Consider the following 21,159-nt stretch of genomic DNA (forward strand, 5'->3'; position numbering starts at 1 on the left):
GGCTGCCCCTGAACTGTTATTCTCCTAAAATGATCCTCTCTTGCTGCCTCTCCATGCCTCCTTCTGAACTTCATTCTCAGTTAACCCCTTCGCCAGCCCCAGCGACCAGTGTGGTTGAAAACACTGCGCTGAAGCCAGGCATGGTGGCGCACGCCTTTAATCCCAGCACTGGGGAGGCAGAGGTAGGAGGATCGCCATGTGTTTAAGGCCACCCTGAGACTACACTGTGAATTCTAGGTCAGCCTGAGCTAGAGTGAGACCCTACCTCGAAGAAAAACAAAAACAAAAACACTGTGCTGAGCCTCAGGGGGTCCTTCTCAACTGTAGGAGGCCTGGAGGTGAATGGCTGCACTCCTGACTTGGGAGTCATTGATATCCAGAGGACATTCTGAAGGTGGGGCTGCTGGGTTTTTTGTTTTTGGACATCTGGAGAGATGTGGAGTTGCAAACAGAGAGAGAGACTTTGACCTCCAACCCCTCCCCCACAGCCGCCTTTTTTGTTGTTGTTTTCAAGGTCAAGTCTCACCCTAGTTCAGGCTGACCTGGAATTCACTGTGTATTCTCAGGGTGGCCTTGAACTCATGGCAATCCTCCTACCTCTGCCTCCTGGCCACCACGCCTGGTTCACTTTCAACCCTTTTTATGGCTAGGGAAAGCACCATTGAGGTTCCTCTGAGGAATGGACACACCTTGCAGGGGTTGACTTTGCCATGTCTGTCTGTCTGTCTGTCTGTGTGGGTTGCAGGCAGCCTTTCTGAATGTCACTATAGGGATGCAGGCAGGTTATCAGCCCCTGGCCCTGGTTTTATACATTGCTCTCATCCTTGCCTTGTGCTTCCCTGGCACCGCCACCCCTGCCCAAGTGGGCTCCTTAAATAACCCTAGGATGGCTAGGATGCGGGGGAAGGCCTGGGTGGGGGGAACCTAATGGCTCTGGGTCAGCGCCTGGACAGTGAACATGGCCCGTATCCTCTCAGGACCCTTGGTTATCCATCCCACTCCCAGGAGGATCACTTCTAGGACAGTATTTTATTCAGCTCAGCCTCCAGGCAAACTATATTCCTTTTCCCAGACACTGTAGGTTAAATGGGTACAAGTGTTTGTAGGGTGTCCTTGGATAAAGCCTTGGACATCATGATCCATACAATCACTCCTGACAAGACTGCATGGCTGTCAAAACCAATGGGGATCATCTTGCTTTGTCTTTTTTTTTTTATACCCACCCTTAGCGCAGGTCTTTAGTTGTTCTTTCTGCACTGTGCCCCCTGGTGGTAATCTGAGGTAAACCAAGAGGGGCCCGGAAACAGAGCACCCCACCATGTCACCTTCATCTCTGGTCACTCCTCACCTTGGGACAGGGTAGGGTCTGACTGGCAAGTACTGTCCCTGAAGGTCGGTACTTTTATTGACTGCCCATCCCCAGGTCTTCCCCAATTCTTCGGAGACATAAGCTGGTGTCTTAAGAGCATCAGACTGCCTGTGGTGAAGGGGCTCAGACCACCTCTCCTCTCCCGGCTTTGACTGGACTACAGTCTGCTCAGGCCAGGGCACCAAGCAGAGCATTGCTTCTTTCACTCATTGTAACTACTTGCTAAGGTGTGGGGCACTGTCACCCTTTGATCAGCACAATTTTGACATCCCTCTGCTGACATAAATTCCCTTTGCTCCTCCAGGTTTGGAACAAGCAGTTCACATGCCATGTCCAATGGAGATGGGAAGGGAGTTCCAGATCAAAGGGGGGGGGAGTTTATCAAGAGGTGAGTTCAGGCACCTCATTTTTATATGAAAACATTTGCAGTGGGTAAGGGATTGGAGAATTTCATCACTGAAATGACAGCTGGGCAAGGTGTGCCTCTCATCCCTTCCAGCTGCCTTTAATGTCTTGTTATTTTATGATGGGCAGAATGTCTCTTCCCTAGGGACCTGGGAAGCCAGAGAGGCTGGGCTGTAGTGGGCAAAGGGCTGTTGAAGTTGGAGCCATGGGGTCTCCAAACTGGATTGGCGGCACACCAGTGCCAGCTCTCTTTCTTTCTTTCTTTCTTTCTTTCTTTCTTTCTTTCTCTCTCACTCTCTCTCTCTCTCTCTCTGTTCATGGTCAAAAGCTTGTCCCTTTCATTTTGCTACAAAGGACACCCGACCGCCTCTCTTCCTACCTCGGGGCAGGGCCAGCTCGGTTCTGGGATCCAGTGACCATTCTGGGTACTGTGTGGCAGTGGCCAGCCAGGTTTGTCCTAGCACCCAAGCAGACCCGTAACTTGCCACGGGGACAAGATGGTCCATACAGATGTGTCCTTTCTCCCTAGGGAAATGGTGGACACAGCTGCTCTGAGCACTCACAGCTGGCCCGTGCGTGCTGATCTATGCTGTAACCCAGAGAGTGTGGGGCAGGGTTCCTCCGGTGCACTCTGCAGCTCTTCACCCTGCCTGCTTCCACTAGTCCCTGGGATGAAACCGGTGGTAGTTTGAATGCGATCATTGGAACTTATGGCCCAATAGACTGAGGTGTTTTATGAGAACTGAACTTGCAGCTTGAGCCCCTAGCAGGCAGATCCCTGCTTCAGGTGGTGTGTCACTGGAGGTGGATCTTGGGAGTCCAGCCCTAAGGGGTGTTTGGGGGCAGACCTTGAGTGCAGCCCTACATATGCCTTTAGTCCCAGCACTTGGGAGGCAGAGGTAGGAGGATCATCATGAGTTTAAGGCCAGCCAGAGTCTACATTGTGAACTCCAGGGCAGTCTGGACTAGAGTGAGACCCTACCTCGAAACAACAACAACGAAAGTTGAGCCTGGCCCTAAGGCGTGTGCAGAGCAGTTTGGAACACTGGCCATTGGTGCATTCAGGGCATGGGCTGGCTGTCAGTGGTGTCCCTCTGACTGGATCCATGGCAATGAGCCGGCTTCTCCCACCACTGATGGTGTCCTTCTGGAATTTGTAAGTCTGGAATAAAACCTTTACTTCCTATGAGCTGCTTTGGGTCTGGTGTTTGTCCAGCAACACAAAAAAGTAACTGCAACAAAACCCCTCTGCCACCTGGGGCCGGATGAGGGTCAAGGAGGGAAAGCCAGGGCTGGGGTGTGCAGGTCTATTCCCGAGCCCAGCACCCTCCACGAGGCGGAGAACAGCACAGGGGCCGACTGATGGAGCCCCAGGGCCCGGAGAGAGGCTGATGGTGGGGACTCTCTAGGCATATCAACATTCCAGAAACTTCAGGGTGAGAAGCAGACCATTCCTCCCTCCCTCCAGGAATAAGGGGAGGTTGGGTGGGACGGTCCAAAGGTGCTAGCTGACACGTCCTGTACCCCTGAATGTGTCTTCATAGCTCAGAGAAGGCTGAAGCTCCCACCCAGGACTCACTCCGAGCCACCTCCAGCCTCTTCCCCACCCCGGCCCCAGAAAGCACACGTGTGTCCTGCTGCTTGCTGTTTTTATTTTCCTCGTGACAGACAGACAGAGTTGTACAGACAGCTAGACGGCTGGGGGCAGGGGGTGGGGGAGTGGGGATGGTCAGGACAACACGGGCAGTAGGGATTGGATGGAAGGGGAATTCCATAAAAGTCAATAAATAAATAAATATGAATAAGAAGGGCAAAGACCATGGAGGAACAGTGGGGTCATCCCTGGGCAGCGTAGAGTGCCCACAACTGCATCCACTGGGGCAGAAGGAGAGCCCAGCTTGAGTGGCCACTGGCCCACAGCCCTCTGCTTTCTTCCTTTCTCCCTTGCGGATCCAGATACGGCTCTGCCCCACCTCTCCCAAGCCCGCTCTCCTTGTCCCCCACCTCTCTGCCCTCGCTCACATCCTGGCTCTGGCTCCCTGCATCGTGTCCCTGTCTCACTCACTGACACTCCCAGCCCGCTGCCCCAGCACTCTGGGCTCCTTCCCTCTTCCTTCCCTCCTGTCCCTTCTTCTCCTGGGTTCTCCCTGAGATGCACAGTGCCCCACCCCCACCCCAGAACCTTCTTGAGTCTCCCCCTCCCAGCATCTTCCCTCTTTACTTCCTTTTCCCCTTCATGCCTCTTCCTGTTCCCATCCCACGCCCGGGTCTGGCCAACGGCTCTCCCTGTTCTGGCTCTTGCCAGGGTGACTTCTGGCCAAAGCCCCCCCGCCCCCGGGGGACCTTTCCCCTCGGCTCCATGAGGTAACAGCCCGGCCAGATGTTGCTGCTTGCTGGTGGTGTCCCAAGCCCTGGCCTGCCCAACTCAGTGTGGGCCCTGGAATGTCCCTTGGTGGCGACAGTGGGAACCGGAGTTGAAGCCTGAGGCCAGACTGTGGTCCATGCCACTTAGGGGCTGCCAGGGTAGGAGCGGAGCAGCACCTTGTGGCGGGTGGCAGCTTCGGCCCTGCGACGCCGCTGCTCACCCAGGAACTCCTTGAGCCGGTTGGTGGTGAAGGTAAGGGTCTGGCGGCGCAGCTTCATCAGGTAGGCGTCCTGCAGCCACGGGTGGGCCAGGCAGTCCTGCAGGGAGGGCCGGCTCCTGCCAGGCAAGCCAGACACTTGTAAGTCAAGACTCAGGCACCCGGCAGACAGGCTTCACCCTGCCTCGGACCCTGTCTCCATCCTGACCCACCCCTGTGGATGTGACTCAGTTTCCCATTCCCCGAAGTGGGGACGGCGCTTCTGCCTCTCAGGACTGTGGGGGCTTCGGTGGCGGGTGATGTGACTATGACCACAGCACTGCTCTTCGTGCAACAGAGCAACTGGAGTCTTTGGGTAGTTGGGGGCCACAGCAGTTGATAGTCAGAAGGAAGTATACTGAGTCTTGGCAGGTGTGTGTGTGTGTGTGTGTGCGTGCGCGCGTGCGTGTGGTGGTGGGGTACTCACCAGGGATGTACTGAGAGGACCTTTCGCAAGAAGAGAGTGGCACTCTGGGATGTGTTGGGGTACAGCTGGAAGGCATCAAAGCGGCCCCCTACGATCCGAGCCTCTGTCTCCTGGGGGTCTGGCTCATAGAATGGGGAGTGTCCACTGAGCCTGTTGGGGAAGACAGTTCAGCTGGCACAGCTCCGGCCTTCCCCTCACTGCCTCTCCACCTTAGGGGACTGATGGTCAGCATTCAGGTCTGGGAGACACTGATATGGGAGTTGGGGGGATCATAGTGCTCAGGGACAATGCCCTCCTCCCCCCCCCCCCCGCTCCCCTGCTCCCCCGCTCCCGAGTGTGTGCTGGAAAGACAGAGTGAGAGAGATGGTGTCGGTAGAGTTGGGCAGAGGGCCGGGGCAGGGCCCGGGCACTCACATGATGTAGGTGAGCACACCCGCTCCCCAGATGTCTGTGGCGGAGCCGATGGGTTCTCCCTTCACCATCTCAGGAGCTGACAGGAGACAAAAGCCAAGCTGACCAGGCTTCTCTGGTAGCAGGGGAACAGGGAGCAGTGGAGAGAGCAGGCAGCTTTGCTGGCTGGATGGGCAGGCCAATGCCCAGGTCACCAAATCAGGAATACAACCAGGGCAGCAGGCTCTGAAGGCCAGTGGGCAGACTGAAGCAGGGGTGGCACCAGGGGAGGTAGGCTGCCTGAGGAATTAGCCAGCTGCAGAACAATGGAAGTCCCCAGAACTTCACAGGAGCGGAGAAGCAGCATCATGAACTGCCTTGGATCAGCTCCGAGGCAGGAGTCCTGTTCACACGGAGTGTGACTGACACCACGATTAAGAGCCTTTGAAACCAGCCTGGCTGGCTCTAATCCCAGGCTTGCCCCTTCCAGCCATGGGACCCTGGGAGATTTACTAAACCTGTCTGGCTCTCTCCATTGTCTCTAGAAAGTGTGGCTTACAGAATAACTCTAAGCAGTAGAGACAATAAACATCAAACATTTAGCAGGTAGCTAAATGGCAGCTGGTTTTCCTAATTGTATAAAATAATAATTGATTCTCATGTCTTTCCAGCATTAGCAAATTCCACCTCTACCACTTAAAAATGTCAGATTTTAAATTAAAAAACATAAATAAGTAAAAATAAATTTTACAAAGCTGTTGGATTGGATAAGTACTTAACTTCAGGATGCCTGTTTCCTCATCTCAAAACTATTATAAAGATTAGCTTTTTGTTGTTGTTTTTGTCGAGGGAGGGTCTTACTCTAGCCCAGGCTGACCTGGAACTCACTCTGCAGTTCCAGGCTGGCCTCAAACTCACAGCAATCCTATTTCTGCCTTCTGAGTGCTGAGATTAAAGGTACATGTCACCACTCTCAGTTTATATAAGATTAATTTTTAAAAGTCTAGGTAAAGGACCCAGTTCACTGATTGCATATAGTAAGTACACAGTGGGCTGGAGAGATGGCTTAGTGGTTGAGGTACCTGCCTGTGAAGCCTAAGGACCCATGTTAGACTCTCCAGATCCCACGTTAGCCAGACACACACGGTGATGCAAGTGCATAAGGTCGCATATGCACATAAGGTGACATACGCATCTGGAGTTTGATTTCAGTGGCTGGAGGCCCTAGCATGCCAATTCTCTCTCTGTCTCATAAAATAAAAATAAATCAGGCTGGGCATGGTAGGACAAACCTTTAATCCCAGCACTTGGGAGGTAGAAATAGGAGGATCACTGTGAGTTCTAGGCCACTCTGAGACTACAGAGTGAATTCCAGGTCAGTGTGAACTAGAGCGAGACCTTATCTCAAGAAACCAAAAATTAAAAATATGAAAAAAGTTAAAAAAAAAATCTAAAACAGTCAGTGCCTAGTAAATGGTACATATGTGACTGAAGTGGGATGATCCTGAGGACTGTCCCTCTGGCAGTGCCCCAATCTCTCCCTGCCCTGCATTAGCCCCTGGTCCCTCACCCATGAACTCCAGTGTTCCTGTGCGGTGGCCCAGAGGCCGAAGGGCCTGGGGGTTGTAAGGCTGGGCACTGCCGAAGTCCACAATCTTCAGGGCGTTGTCGGGGGCGAGCAGCAGGTTGTCCGGCTTGATGTCCAGGTGTAGCACGTGGTGGCCGTGGAGGTAGTCCAGGCCTTGTAGCAGCTGTACCACATAGGTGGCCACGTCGTCTTCTGAATACCGGAATCTGAGGGTGGCAGGAGCTGAGCAGGAGGTCTCCCCGCCGGCCCTCCCCGTTCTCGGCCCTGGCTCCCCGGGGAAGAGTCCAGCCACCTGTCACTGAGCCCGCAGAGGAGTTCCCGGTTGCCACAGCTCTCGGTGATGAGCACGAGGTACCGGGGGGTGATGTAGGCTTCGTGCAGGGCCATGAGCCGCTCGTGGTGCAGCGTCCGCAGCACCTCGTACTCCTGCAGCACTCGCTGCTTGCCCTCTGCTGCGTAGGGCACGATCTTGGCCACAAACGTCCTCCCTGTGGCATTCTCCCGGCATGCTCGCACGACACCAAAGCGGCCCCTGTGCGCGTAAAAGGCGTGGCGCAAAGCTCAGGGGGGCTGCTGCCACTGCGAGGGCTGAAGAGGAGTGGGGGGGGGGACCCTGGGGACAAGGATGCCGTGGCTCGACCATGGGCTTCAGAGCTGACAGGAAGCAAGGTTCCAAGCCCAGCTCTGCACCCGCGTACAAAGCCGGTGGCCTCAGTTCTCTTACGCGTGAAACGGGAGATAACAACGCAGCGTCTGCCTCTCCCAGCTGTGAAGACTACCTGACAGCACGTGGCTCACAAGCTCAGGACAGGGCCTGGCACAGCTGAAGGTGGCAGTTCTGAGGATCCATGCCTCACACCTTCCCCCCAAGCCCAGTCAGGACAGTTTGTTCTGCTCTCCAAATCCTCTGTGTGCCTGTGTCCGCCCCCCCCCCACCCCGGCCCCCGCCTGCTCTTTCCCACCTTCCCTTCCCCAGCCCCGCTTGCCTGGCCTTCTCCTCCAGGAAGGTATAGGGTTTCTGGGGAGGACCCTGCCGGAGAGTGGTGCTCTCGGGTGTGAGGGGACTGACCGCCTCCTTGGCTGGGCTGAGGCTTCGTACAGTCGCTTTGGTGGGCTCGGGCGGGGGCTCGGGGGCTGGGGGCTCGGGGGCTGGAGGTGCAGACACAAAGGAAGTCACCATGTAGAGGGAAGTAGAGGAGGATGCTGGTTTAACCCCGCGAGGAGTGGCGGCTGGGGCTGGGGTTCCACTGCCAGGGACAAAAGACTTGGGTTCACTTGGGGTGACCTGGACGCTGGGCGGGGCGGGATGTGTTGGCTGGGCAGCCAGCAGGCCCCTGTGCTTTCGCGGCGGGGTTGGGGGCGGTGGACCCATGGCCTTGTGTGAGGACAAGGCCTGGCTGGAGGATGTGGGGGAAGTTGAGGGGCTGAAAGTGGCTGCCTGAGGGGCTAGGGGAGCTGGGGTGGGGGTCAGTGAGGTAGGAGAATCAGGAGGTGGGGCCCTGGCTGGCCCTGAGGTAACAGGGGCATCTTGGGGAACAGCAGTTGGCCGAGCTGAAGAATCTAAGAGGAGACAGAGAAAATCATCACCGCGTGTTCTGGAAGCAAAGCCATGATGCTCCAAGGGGGCGGGGGGGGGGGGTGGCTCCTAGTCTCCTGCCACCCCATCACCTCACCCCTCCTTGTCTCCCTTCTTCTCACCCTAACCCCACCCTATCCAACCCCACCCACTGACCTTGAGTGCCCCTGACAAGGACTTTCTCAGAAGGGTTGCTGAAAGGCCCCTGCCCAGCACGGTTGACACACGCCACACGGAACCTCACAGTCACACCAGTGGGCAGGTGGGTCACGTTGTAGTAACAGTCGAGGATGCCTGAGCTCACAGGGTGCCAGACAGACTCCCCTGTGGAAAGTGTGGCGGAGGGGCTAAGGCCAAGGGATGGCCCAAGCTTCCAGTGCTCTCCGTCAAGATCTCAGGGAGACACTGGCTTTCCCAGGCAGTGACCCTTGCCGGCCACCTCCCTTCTCCCTCCGCCCTCCCCTGCCCTCACCATCCACCCGCCGCTCCAGCGTGTATGTGCAAGGTGCCCGGCTGTCTCCTGGTTTCCATAGCACCAGCGCTGTATCCTGGTAGGTCTGGGGCACTTCGGGAGGAGCTAGCTTTCCTGGGATGCCTGGCGAGAGGAGGAGAGTTGCCGTGACGCTCTGGCTAAGGGCCCATCTAGCCCTGCCTCACCATCCCCTGAGGACGACCCCGTTGGTCCTGCCCTGGACTCACGGGCCACAGCCACAGTACAGGAGCTCGTGACTCTGCCCAGGACGTTGGCAGCTGAGCACTCGTAGAGACCGGCGTGCCGCTTGCTGGCCCGCGGGATGCTTAGCAGCTGCCGTCCGTCTTTGCAGGACACGATGACCACCGAGGGCTCTGACCTTAGGGACTGCTTGTCTAGGGGCAGAGAGGAGCAGAAGGGACTGATGGCACACGTACAGACGCCCCCCCCCCTCACCCACCTCTTACCTCCCCCTCCCCCGGGGTATGCTCATCCAGGGCCTGGCTTCTCCCATCCCTGCACTTGGTGCCCTCGCCACACCTCTTTCCTGTGAGAGGCGCAACCTGCTTACCTTTCATCCAGGAAATGCGGGGTGCAGGGCAGGCTGCTGGCAGGCAGAGCAGGGTGGCTGCCTCCCCCTCCAGCAGCACCTGGTCCTTGAGTTTGATGTGGAAGACTGGGGGGAAGTCTAGAGGGAGAGAAAGACAGCTGTCTGTGTACGGGGCGAGCATTGGTACGAGCATTGGTACGACAGGGCCAGCGGGAAACACAGTGAAAGGTTCTTCCCAGCCAAATGTGAAGAGTGGGGCCTCATGCTATGACTTCAAGAAATTCCTTTAAGACAAGCATCACCTTCCCCAGGGTCTCAGCATGTGCAGAACTACCTTATTGCACTGATTGAAGATTCACGGCACATGCCTCACATTTATAAATCACTTAGGGCAGGGGCTGGCACTAAGTGCTCTACAAGCATTTGTAAAAAAAAAATAAACAAAATTTGAAAAATGTTAACAGTTAGTTGAGATTCTGCAGTACGCATTTCCTCGGGAGCACTGCAGGGCAGGAGAGCAGGGAGAGAAGAGGCAGTGAGTGAGCTGAGCTAGAGTACGCTCTGTGATCAGAATACACATTCTTGAGCTGGGGCAATGGCTCAATGGTGACTGCTGACAAAGCCTGCTGACCCTGTCTGATTTCACATAACCATGTAATGCCGGATGCACAAGATGATGCATGTATTTGCAGTGGTAAGAGGTCCTGGCATGCCCATCCTTTGTGTCTGTCTCACTCTCTCTTGCAAGTAAATAACTAAAAAAAAGGGGGTGGGGTGCTGGAGAGATGGCTTAGCAGTTAAGGTGCTTATCTGTGAAGCCAAAAGACCCAGGTTAGATACCCTAGAATCCATGAAAGCTAGATACCCAAGGTGGCACATGTGTCTGGAGTTCATTTGCAGAAACTAGAGACCCTGGCATGCCCATTCTTTCTTTCTCAAATAAATAAATAATAAAACTTAAAAATAAAAGAATGTGCATCAGGCTGGAGAGGTGGCTTAGCCATTAAGGTGCTTGCCTGCAAAGCCTAAGGACCCAGTTTTGATTCCCCAGTACCCATGTAAGACAGAAAGTGGTGCACACATCTGGAGTTTGGTTGCAGTGGCTAGAGGCTCTAGTGCACCCATTCTCCCTCCCTCTCTCTCTCAAATAAGTAAATAAAATATTAAAACAGAATATGCATTCTTTTAAAGAAATTTTATACTAAAAAAATAAAGATTTTTATTAAGCATTGTAAGTTGCATTCAATGGCCTCCGGATACGCCACACCACAATCCACTGACAGTCAATCAGACCCAACAGCGGTTCATTCTTCACAATCCATGAGTTAGGGCAGAGCTCCCTTCAACTTACAGTAGGATCCTGCTTAGCTCTTGTGGGCAGGGGTTGGGGAATTACACCTCATCAGAATATGCACTCTTAAGAGATCTGCAGCCAGCACACTCTATGGGCAGCCCCTGGAAAGGTGCCAACCTCCCTGCCCCTCTGCCTATCTGGGATCTGGGAAAGGCTTGTAGACAGTCTGCCTTCTACGTATTCCTGCAGGTCACTAAAAGAGGAGGACTTTGGAAAGGGCAAGTGACAACAGCTACACAACCATGGCTAATCATGTGCCCTCACAGGAACTCCATTTCTAAACTGTGAATTGAGGGAAAGAGTCAGACCAAGCTCAAGGTTTGCTGTGGAATGAAACGAGGTCATGAAATGCTAACACATGTCTGGCATGAGGGAAGTACTCCCAAACATTAGGTCTTATTGTGGTCATTATTATCGTCTTAATATGCTTCATAGAGAAGCCAGGGGCTGAGCCTCGAGAAGGAGGCTGTTTCAGGTAAGCAGGAAAGCTGCCTCATCCCCTGGCTGCTGTTAGTGACCTTGCTCATGGCTCAGCTGGGATCAGGATCTGTGCTAGTGGCCCCTGGGCTAGAGATTCCTCAGTGACCCGAAGATCGGAGTTGGTGATTCTCTGGAATGTTCTTTCAGAAAAAATTGAATCTGGAGGCTGGAGGGATGGCTTAACAGTTAAGACGCTTGCCTGCAAAGCCAAATGACCCAGGTTCAACTCCCCAGGATCCAGACGCACAAGGTGGTGTCCGGAGTTCATTTGCAGTGGCTGGAGGCCCTGGTGTACCCATTCTCTCTTTATCTGCCTCTCTGTCTTTCAAATAAGTAATTAAAAAAAAAAATTGAATCTGGTTCAGGTCTTAGGGAGTGGGGGTGATTTACTTTTTACCTGGGCCTAGAGAGCAGAAGACCCCTGGGGACTCACAAGCTGCCCCTGAAGAGTCAGGAGAGCACGGGAGTGGGGGTGAGCTGCATGGGAAAAATAAAGGGCAGGAATGCATGGTCAGGACTCCGTGTGCTCTTTTCCCATTGCACCCTATTGTTTCCCAGGGAGGAATCCCACTGGGATGCTCCAGCATGCTGTGAATGGTCTCCTCAGTGGCTGCCTTCAGACCCGGTGAGGGCCCTGATTGAATGCAGTGGGGGGTGTGGGGGAGGGGGAGGCAGGGCAGGAGAGGTGAAAGATGACCATGGTACCGCTCTGTCAGCAGTACGGCCATTCCTCCAGGAGCAGCCCTAGTTGGTGAAGTGGACACAGGCTTCATCCTTTGGGGAGATGATGAGGTCAGGGGACAATGCTGGGCAGAGAATCAGCTGCACCAGCAAAATGGAGCTGAGTTAAAGGTCCCAGGTGGGAAGGGATCATCTGTCCCCAGTCTTCTCTGCTAAATGCCTTTCTCCTTCCTCCTCCTTTCCCCCCTTCCTCTCACTAGCTGGCCTCCCTCTCCTTCACCCGGCCTTGGCCAAGGCTGGATACCGTTCCCTCAAGCCCAGCTGAGACAAGGCTACACCTATTCTGAGCAGTTTAACCAGGACCTGGGGCCAAGGTGGAGTTGGCTTATAAAGATCCTGTACACTGCCTTGCTTGGTGACTGGTTGCTGGCCTGGAAACCTGGCCTCCTTAGTAACACTGCCTCTCTAGGTGGGGAGACCCTAGAGAGAGAACCCTCACTCTCTCTGCAGCCCCTAGATGTCTGGGTAAGGAAGAGACACCAGCATATGGTAGGCCCTTTCCCCAGCAAAAACCCCGAAGGCTGGTGTTCCCCAAAGATGCAGGAGGACAACAGGGAGGGGCAGCCAGTGTTCAAAACTGTAGAGAAATGGAGAAGTGAGGTCGCAGTCCAGGTCAGGAGGAAAAGCGTGTCTTTGAGAGCACACTCAAGCCAACACACCTGAAGGGGGCTCTGGGGGCAGGGAAGTGTGATCCTGAGCTGCTTCTCAACTGGGCCCAGAATAAAATTCAGAAGCAGAGGCCAGTAAGCTAGAAGGGGAATAGAACTGGAGGGAGGTAGGGGGGCACTTAAGGGGATGGCATTGTATATATGTAAGCAGAAGAAGAGATTACTGGGGGGTGGAAAGGTCTACGTGAGCTCAGGGAAAGAGATTGAGTATATAAAAAGTGGGGGGAGGGATAATCAAAATCTAAGAAGATATGAATAAATCATATGGAAAACTACTTTTTTTGGACAGTGGCACAACCAGAAGCCATAGATTGTTACTAGAAAATTTTCAGTGCCAGGGATGGGATACCTTCCAATGAGTTGTTGGCCAGGGAGGTCCCTGATGGTCCCCCCTTCAAACATATTACAGGTCATTTCCAAAGCTCTTGGTTTCCCACCAGGAATAGATGGTAAGACCCTATTGCTGAAGACTCCACATACTTGGGCTGCAAGGTCACTGAGAAATCCTGCTGGAGCTGAGCTGAAAACCTCCTCCATATAGACCAGCTGACAGAAAGATGAAAAAAGCTACACTGCATGCAGTTCCAAGGGAGAGAGAGAAATCACCAGTGGAGATAAACAACAGTGGACACTGCAAACCTCACGTTTGGCCAGCCAGGCCAAATGAGCCAATGGGTGCAATAGGGGCATGTCTGTTATGGGGGAAACCAACCACTCTCTAATTGAACTGTAGGCCCACTCCACGGGAGGGAATACATGTCTGATACTAAAAACCTTTGTTGGGGGAAGTCATGAGCCCTAGGGATGTAATGACTGCTGGTGTCTGGCTAAATGTATATACTATGTCCACCAAACTGCCAGTAAGCACTTCTCTTAATGTTCACAACCATATATTAATGCTATTCTCACTTTTGGTTAGAGAAGCTTCTCTTTTCAGATGGCAGTGACCTTGGGATGACTCAGAAGGCACCATAGTACTGAGAAGAAATGAGAGAGGAATGCTCAGCACTGAAACATCTCTATCACACCTTCCAAGGCTTCCAAGGTCCATTGTGGAAGAGGTGGCAGAAAGAATGTAAGAGCCAAAGGAAGGGTAGGACTCCTTACAATGTGCTCTTCCAGACACAAAATGGCCTGGATATCCATGATCTCACAGTGCCTGACACTACCTACACAAGACCATCACAATAGGAAGAAAAGATGATGATATCAAAATAAAAGAGAGACTGATTGAGAGGGGGGAAGGGACATAATGGAGAGTGGAGTTGTAAAAGGAAAAGTGGGAGAGGGAGGGAATTACCATGGTTTATTATCTATAATTTTGGAAGTTGTCAATAAAAAAATAACTGGGCCCAGAGCTGGAGAGATGGCTTAGTGGTAAGGGTGCTTGCTTGCAAAGCCTAAGGGCCCAGGTTTAGCTCCCCAGAACCCATGTAAGCCAGATGTACAAAGTGACACATGCACACAAAGTGGCACACACATCTGGAGTTTGATTGCAGTGGCCAGAGGCCCAGGCACATCAATTCTGTCTCTCTCATAAGTAAAATAAATAATTTAAAAAAACTGGGCTCAGTGGGATGATTAATCTCTGGTTGTCAATAGACAGCATTTAGAATTATCTTAGAAATAAATTTCTGGGCATGTCTGTGAGAGAATTTTTAGATTAGGTTAATTGAGGTGGAAACCTTAACTGGGCTGGGGTCCTGGGCTGTATAAAAAGGAGAGAGCTGGAGCTGGCAAATGGCTTAGCAGTTAAGGCGCTTGCCCTCAAAGCCTAAGGACCCAGGTTCAATTCCCCAGGACCCATGTGGCCAGATGCACAAGGTGGTGCATGCATCTGGAGTTCATTTGTAGTGGTTGGAGGCCCTGGTGCACCCATTCTCTCCCTCCCTCCCTCCCTTCCCTCCCTCCCTCCCTCTCTCTCTCTCTCCAATAAATAAATACTGTTTTTCGCTGGCTGAGCACCAGCACACATCACTCTGCTTCCTCACTTTGGGCTGAATGTGACCAGCTGCCTTACATTCCTTCTGCCATGACTGTAACCTTCAACTGTAGCCGGAATAAATGCTTCCTCCCTTAAGCTGTTTCTTGTCAGGTATTTAGTCACAACAATGTGACTAAGGCGACAAATACACCCAGGGACAGACACCATCGAGGCTCTTTTGAGAGGCCCAAGACCAAAGAAAGGCCTAAACAGGGTGACCTGGAGCCACTTCTGAACCCTGGCTGCAGAGAGTCACACGCAGCCCAACTTTGACTGCTCTCTTTACTAACTCTTTACTAACATGTTATTCAGCATCACACTGCTAAGCCTGTGTCCTCACCTGCAAACTGTGACAATGACCACATTCTTAATATTTTGTTTTTATTTATTTGACAGAGACAGAGAGGGAGGGAGGGAGGGAGGGAGAATGAGGGAGGGAGGGAGAATGAGCGCGCCAGGCCTCCAGCCACTGCAAACGAACTCCAGACAAGTGTGCCCCTTTGTGCATCTGGTCCTGGGGAATCAAACCTGGGTCCTTTGGCTTTGCAGGCAAATGCCCTAACCGCTAAGCTATCTCTCCAGCCCCAACGATGACCACATTCTAAGGAGAGCTGCAGCACTGAATGAGACAGCATTTGTGACATGCCCTGCTAACTAAACGGCAGCTGCTGCCGTAATTATGAAGCTGTCCTCCCGACTCCAGGCTCCTTCCATGCTCGTCGAGGTAGCCAGTTTCTCACCCACCTAGGACTGCAAGCTCAGGCACTCAGGAGGCCTCTCTTACCTGACTCACTGGGCACATACTGGTGACCCAAATCCTCCTGGATGCTGGCAGAGAGGTTTGGCTGGGATGAGCCCTTGTCCTTCCGCAGTCTGGAGAAGCCCCAGCGACGCCGGCTTCGGCTTTCCCCTGGCGCTGTTGAGACCCAGGCCCGTGAGCGCTTGCCCAGCCACAGCCAAGCAGCTCCCACCTCGGTACAGTCAGTCCCCCCATGCAGCGCAGGACAAACATCTCCTTTCCCTTATTCGCCCTGCTCTCTCTCCAGTCCCTGGCCCTGGGCCTCTAGCCCCTCCAGGGCCACCAGTGCAGCCCTCGGTGGGAGGGGTCTCCGGGGTCCCTCCCTGGTGGCCCCCTCCCCATCCCACCATCTCTTCTAGCCCAGCCTCTCCTCCTCACCCGAGGAACCCGAGGTGCCGCTGGCCTCGGAGCCCAGAGACTCGGCCGAAGGAGTGGCGGCGCCGGCCTGCGAGGCCAGCTGGTTGTGCGGAACGCCGAGGCGCCGCAGGCTCTCGCCCTCGGACGTGGCCCTGCGCAGCTTGCCGAAGAGCGGCGTGCTGCGGCCCGAGCCGCCGCCGGAGTCCTCGCTGCTGCCGCTGCGCTGCAGACGGCCCGACAGGCGCTCGAGCGTGGAGCTGAGCCTCCTGCGCACCGCCAGCACCGGCGAGCCGCGCGCCGAGCTCCCGCCCTCCGAGCTCTCGCCGTCGGCGCCCCGAGCCTCCCAGGCCGCGTGGCGCTGCGCCGGCGGGGTCCTCCGTAACCTCTGCGACAGCGACAGCGACAGGCGGCGGACGAAGCCGGGCTCCCCGACGGTCCGGAGGTCCTGCACCGAGCGCGAGCGCTCGGCACGTCGCACCAGCTCCAGCGGGGTTCCCGCCGGGCTCGGCCGGTAGATGCCGTCGTCGTCCTGGGCCCCGCGGAACGGACCGCGCTCCTCCGAGCGCGAGCGGCTCAGCAGCCGCAGCCCCCGAGACAGGGGCGACTCGCGGCTGCGCTTGAACTTGGCCTCGAACACGGCCTCGGACTCCAGGTTCTCGATGCTGCTGCCCAGGCTGCTGCCTGGCCTCGGGGGCACCGTGGGGACCCGCGCTTTCTCGGCTAGCACTGGGGGAGCCCGGGCTGAAGAAGGCACGCGCTTCTCGGAGGCTCCGGGGGTTGGGGAGGCCACCCTGGCGAACACCGCCGGGTGGGGTCTGGGCTCTGAAGGAGGCCCCGGGGAGCCCTGCGGGGACTGGCCGGGGACTGAGAGCTGGAGCGACTGCATGATCTGGGCATAGGGCGTGAGGGGCAGCCCGGGGGTCTGCAGGGCCAGAGCGGGCTTGGAGGCTCGGACTGGCTTTGGGGTGGGCTCTGGGGTCTTCTCTGGAACAGGCTGGGGTGCTAACGACTGAGGTGCTAAGGGCTGGGGAGGTTCACTGGGTTTGGCGGCTGAAGGTTCTGGGGACTTGGGGATACTGGGTTTGGGGGCGCTGGGCCGCGCAGGGCTGGCTGGCTGGGCTTCGCTGAGGGCAGACAGGGAGGGGGATTCCTGCAATCTGCGAGCCCCAAGCTTGGCTACCGGAATTTCGAGGGGTGCCCCGGCGCGGCGGTGGCGACCCCGAGGCTCCGCCTCACCCTGGGAGAAGCTGCTGCTCTTTTGCAAGCCCCGCGCCTCGGGAGGGGGCTGGTGGTGGGGCGCCGCCTCGCTGGAGGCAGCCCGCGCCATCCGGGGGTCCCGCGCGCGTCCCCCCAAGCTCTCCAGCAGGGGACCCCTGAGGCCGCTGACCTTGCCATCCTCGGGGCCTCCCCGCAGCAGCCGCTGGCGCAGGGCCTGCAGCCTCTGGGCGTACTCTCCCTCGCCCAGGCCTCCCCGGGCCAGGCGCGTGGCTCCCGGGCTGGGGCTCCTGCGCTGCGGCAACTCCACCGACGCCGCCTTGTGCAGTCCCCGGCCCGGCTCCCGCGGCCCGGCCCGGGGCAGGGCACTCTCAGCCGAGCTACCCCTGCGGAGCTCTCCCCGCCTGGGACTGGTCCCAGCGGGGGACTCCGGGCCTGGAGAGGGGAGGGCCTCGGGGCTGGGGGCTTCCTGGTCCTGAGAGGGAACCCTTCCCTGTTCTTGCCAGTCCATAGGGGTGACAGCCCCAGCCTCGGGGGACCCTAGGGCCTCATCCTCCGTGGGAATGTCGGTGAGAGACACCCTGGAGCCAGAGAACTCGGGCTGCAGGGGGCGGGGCACCGAGGGCAGCTCCTCCAGCTCCTCTTCTTCCGAGTCCGAGGAAGACGAGAGCTCCCCACTAGGGGGTGATCTTCTGGGTATGGCCACCCACACCCGCTCTGGCGGTGCCCGCAGCAACTCGGGAATGGGGCGCAACACCAGGTGGCATTTGTAGCTGATCTGGGAGCGCTGGAAATAGGGTACTACAGTCAGACCAGAGGGGTCCGGAGGCGTAGTTAGCCCACGCCCACCTCAGCCCTGGAGGAGGTAGGAAGGGAGCCAGGAATTGAGATAATAAAAAAACAAGCTCATCATCCTGGTGTAGGAAGTGAGGGACACCATGAAAATAAAATAAAAAAAAATTTAAAAAGGTTGCATGAGAGCGAATTCGAGATTGGAAAGGGCAGAGGCAGGGCGCAGCCAAACGTACCTGCCACCTCCGCCGGGAAAGGAAGAGCTTCAGGTGATCGGTGCTCACCTCTGCCCCCTTTGCTTGTGTCTGTAAACCCAGGAAAGAGGGCCTGAGTGACAGCTCTCTGTCACCCCAGAGCCCTGAAAGACAAAGTCCAGGGTGGGCAGTGACGCAAATACTGATTGGGACAGGACAGCTCCTCTGGCCCGGAGCCCAGGGGAAGAGGGAGAAAACAGGTACCCCTAAGCATCACCAGGGCACAAGGCGCCCTGGAGGCCTGCGCTCCCACATGGCCAGCAGCTCTCTGCCTGCAGGTAAGGCCACCGCCCCAGACCTTAGGAGTGGCTGTGGTCCAGTCCGAGGCGGACTGCCTTCAGCACCCACCCAGGCTTTCTCTCCTGGAGCCTGTTCCCAGTCTGAGGGAGGAGGCTTTTACTTCAAGGGCTGCTAGCTGACTAGCTTCAGTCTTCAGACGACCCAGCACATCGGTCAATGGCAAGTGTGTGGTTTTTGTCTTGCTGCGAGCTGGGGATCAAACTCAGGGCCTTGACCGTGCTAGGCAGGTGGTTTGCCACTGAGTTACAACCCCATCTAATGTCAAGTTTACTCAGGCACCCTTAATGGGTTCATTTGCTACCCTTCCCCCCACCCAGTGCTTAGCACTGTACCCCAGGATACTGGCATTTGAAATGAAGAAAAGCCTTGTCCACATATAGCTCATGAGAATGAGCCTGGCAGGGTACCCAACCACCACAATGTGGGACCAGTGCAAGACAAAGGTCAGCCCGTATAGAAGGGGCAGAAGGAAGACCAAGTCTGATCTTTATTTTTTCGAGGTAGGGTCTCATTCTGGCCCAGGCTGACCTGGAATTCACTATCTAGTCTCAGGGTGGCCACGAACTCATGGTGGTCCTCCTACCTCTGCTTCCTGAGTGCTGGAATTAGAGGCGTGTGCCACCATGCCCAGCTGAGGCTGATCTTTTGTGCCAGAATCTTCAAGAGGACCACAGGATAGGGGAGGGGTCCAGGCCTATGCTTGGGGTACATTATATCCACTCGATTACTGATTTGAGCTTCAGTTTCCTTGCCAACAAAATGGTAGTAATAATACTTCCTGGGTTGGAGCGATGGCTTAGTGGTTAAGGCACTTGCCTGTAAAGCCTAAGGACCCAGGTTTGCTTCCCCAGGACCCATGTAAACCAGATGCACAAGGTGGCATATGCATCTGGAATTCATTTATAGTGCCTGGAGACTCTGATGTGCCCATTCTGTCTGTCTGTCTCTCTAATAAATAAATAAAATATTAAAAAATGCTTTCCTTTGCAGATCTATTATGAGGCTAATAGATTATATATATAATGCATATCATAGTTGTTGCTTATAGTAGATGCTTAATAAACGGAGCTGTTAGTAACATTCTCCCTCTACCTCTGTACCACACTTGGCAGGACTAGACTTACTTTGAACCAAGGATGTTCTAGGGTCTCCTCTGCAGTGGGTCTCCTATAAAGGAATAACGATTAAGCAGGGATTTATCATTCATTCACTCATCAATGAATGTTTGAGAAAATGAGGCCTTTTAAGAGCTGGGAATTTGTATATCTAAGGGCAGAGGCTTGGTAGGAGTAGGCAGGTGGCTAGGAGGGTCTCTGAAGTTGGGGGAGGGTCTGCTACTCACAGCCGGTCCTGCACCAGCACTTTGATGAGGAAGCCCCGGGCCTCCCTGCTCAGACTCAGGAATGTGGTCTCATCAAAGGCCACGTTGTAATTTCGGATGTTCATCAGTGTTGTCCGATCATTCTCCCCAACAAATGGGGAGATGCCTGTCAGACTGGAAAGGTGGACAGCGCTGTGGTGAGAGGTGGGAAAGGGCCTGGGGCTGAGGCCAAAGTGAAGGGTAATGTGTGTTGGGGTGGCGGGAGAGGGGCACAGAGGACCAGAGACAAGTGGAGGCCCTGGGTTGTGGGCACACCAGAGGCTGTGCCAATCTAGATAGCAAGCCAGAGCTTTAGGCTTCCTATCCCTACTTCCGCCCCCCCCATGTGAACAGGGAGGCAGTCCTGTCTTGGCATCTGATTACCCATGCCTTAGAGGACCTGTTCTACCCCTCCCCCAGTGTGGCCTCTCTGAGAGGAGATGTACTATTCTAGTCTAGGCCCTGGACACTCAGGACCAGGAAGTTGCCCACTACAATGGCACCAGGTCTACATTGGCCTCTTTTGGTCCAGTGTACCCACCTCTTAGGGAGTGGTGTGATGGAGGACAGAACTGAGGCATGCTGACTGGCATTCATGCTCATGCTTATGAAGCCCTTGAGTGAGGAAGGAGCAGGGGATGTGACAGAGGAGGGGACGGGCGGCAGGCCCTTCAGATGTTAGGGGTGGGCCACCCAGCAAACAGCTAGGAAAGTGCAGAGGGGTCCTTACCAGAGGAAGGCAACAACACCCACGGGCCTGTGGGGAGAGCATAGGTATGGGTGAGAAGCCAGCCCACCTCTTGATGGGAGCGAGCAGCTCCCTCCAGCGCCACCCTGAAAGAGACAGCTCCTCCCCGGGGAACACTGTACGGGAGAACCTCCTTCAGGGAAGACCCGCAGCCCACAGTCAGGGTAATGGCAGGGCTGGCCCAGAAAGTGCAGAGAAGTCTGGGCATCAATGGGAGGGACCACATCTATTTCAGTGGGGGAGGCCTGGGCCTGGGGGAGCCAAGAGCTGAGGACTGCAAGGAGGAGGCCCCGTGAGGCCGAGTGAGCCGGGAGGAGTGAAGGATGGGGCGATGCGGGCAGGAGACCCCGGGAGCAACGCCGCCAGCCAGCTGTCAGAGAAGGAAGGCTGGCTTCCCAAAGCTCCTCTGCAGCCACTGAGAAAATCCCCCCAGCCCAGCCAGGCATGCCAGCGTTACCAGATGTCAGTGACTCCAGACACAGGGCTCTGGTTGACGATCTCGGGTGCCACGAATTCCGGTGTGCCATATTGGCAGTACTGGGGCTCCCCTGGAGTCATCTCTTGGGCATTCCCGAAGTCACAGATGCGCACCTGCTCTTCACCTTGTGCGCCGTCCCACACCAGCAAGTTCTCAGGCTACAAGATACCAGCCAGGCATGGCAGCAGCTTCAGGAGGGAGCCTCCCGCGGGCCCCACCCACTGCCTGCCC

General features: G+C 55.5%; 1 protein-coding gene across 3 annotated transcripts in view; it reads right to left on the bottom strand.

Moving 5' to 3' along the window:
• Positions 1-3,993: 3,993 nt before the first annotated feature.
• Positions 3,994-21,159, bottom strand: part of Speg (striated muscle enriched protein kinase) — a 58,064-nt gene continuing 40,898 nt past the window's right edge. For all 3 annotated transcript variants that reach the window (XM_045147241.1, XM_045147242.1, XM_045147240.1), the window contains 17 exons: positions 20,908-21,086; positions 20,433-20,459; positions 19,685-19,837; positions 19,467-19,509; positions 18,025-18,093; positions 15,803-17,783; positions 15,410-15,541; positions 9,420-9,536; positions 9,076-9,243; positions 8,849-8,971; positions 8,533-8,700; positions 7,787-8,360; positions 7,093-7,332; positions 6,783-7,006; positions 5,237-5,312; positions 4,823-4,972; positions 3,994-4,475 (listed from right to left, as the gene is read on the bottom strand). In XM_045147241.1, the coding sequence (XP_045003176.1) occupies positions 4,283-4,475; positions 4,823-4,972; positions 5,237-5,312; positions 6,783-7,006; positions 7,093-7,332; positions 7,787-8,360; positions 8,533-8,700; positions 8,849-8,971; positions 9,076-9,243; positions 9,420-9,536; positions 15,410-15,541; positions 15,803-17,783; positions 18,025-18,093; positions 19,467-19,509; positions 19,685-19,837; positions 20,433-20,459; positions 20,908-21,086 (4,617 nt within the window). In that variant the 3' untranslated portion in view covers positions 3,994-4,282. The remainder of the gene's footprint in view (positions 4,476-4,822; positions 4,973-5,236; positions 5,313-6,782; positions 7,007-7,092; positions 7,333-7,786; positions 8,361-8,532; positions 8,701-8,848; positions 8,972-9,075; positions 9,244-9,419; positions 9,537-15,409; positions 15,542-15,802; positions 17,784-18,024; positions 18,094-19,466; positions 19,510-19,684; positions 19,838-20,432; positions 20,460-20,907; positions 21,087-21,159) is intronic.

Source organism: Jaculus jaculus, chromosome 4, assembly GCF_020740685.1.
Source record: "Jaculus jaculus isolate mJacJac1 chromosome 4, mJacJac1.mat.Y.cur, whole genome shotgun sequence".
In the NCBI taxonomy this organism is placed as follows: Eukaryota; Metazoa; Chordata; class Mammalia; order Rodentia; family Dipodidae; genus Jaculus; species Jaculus jaculus.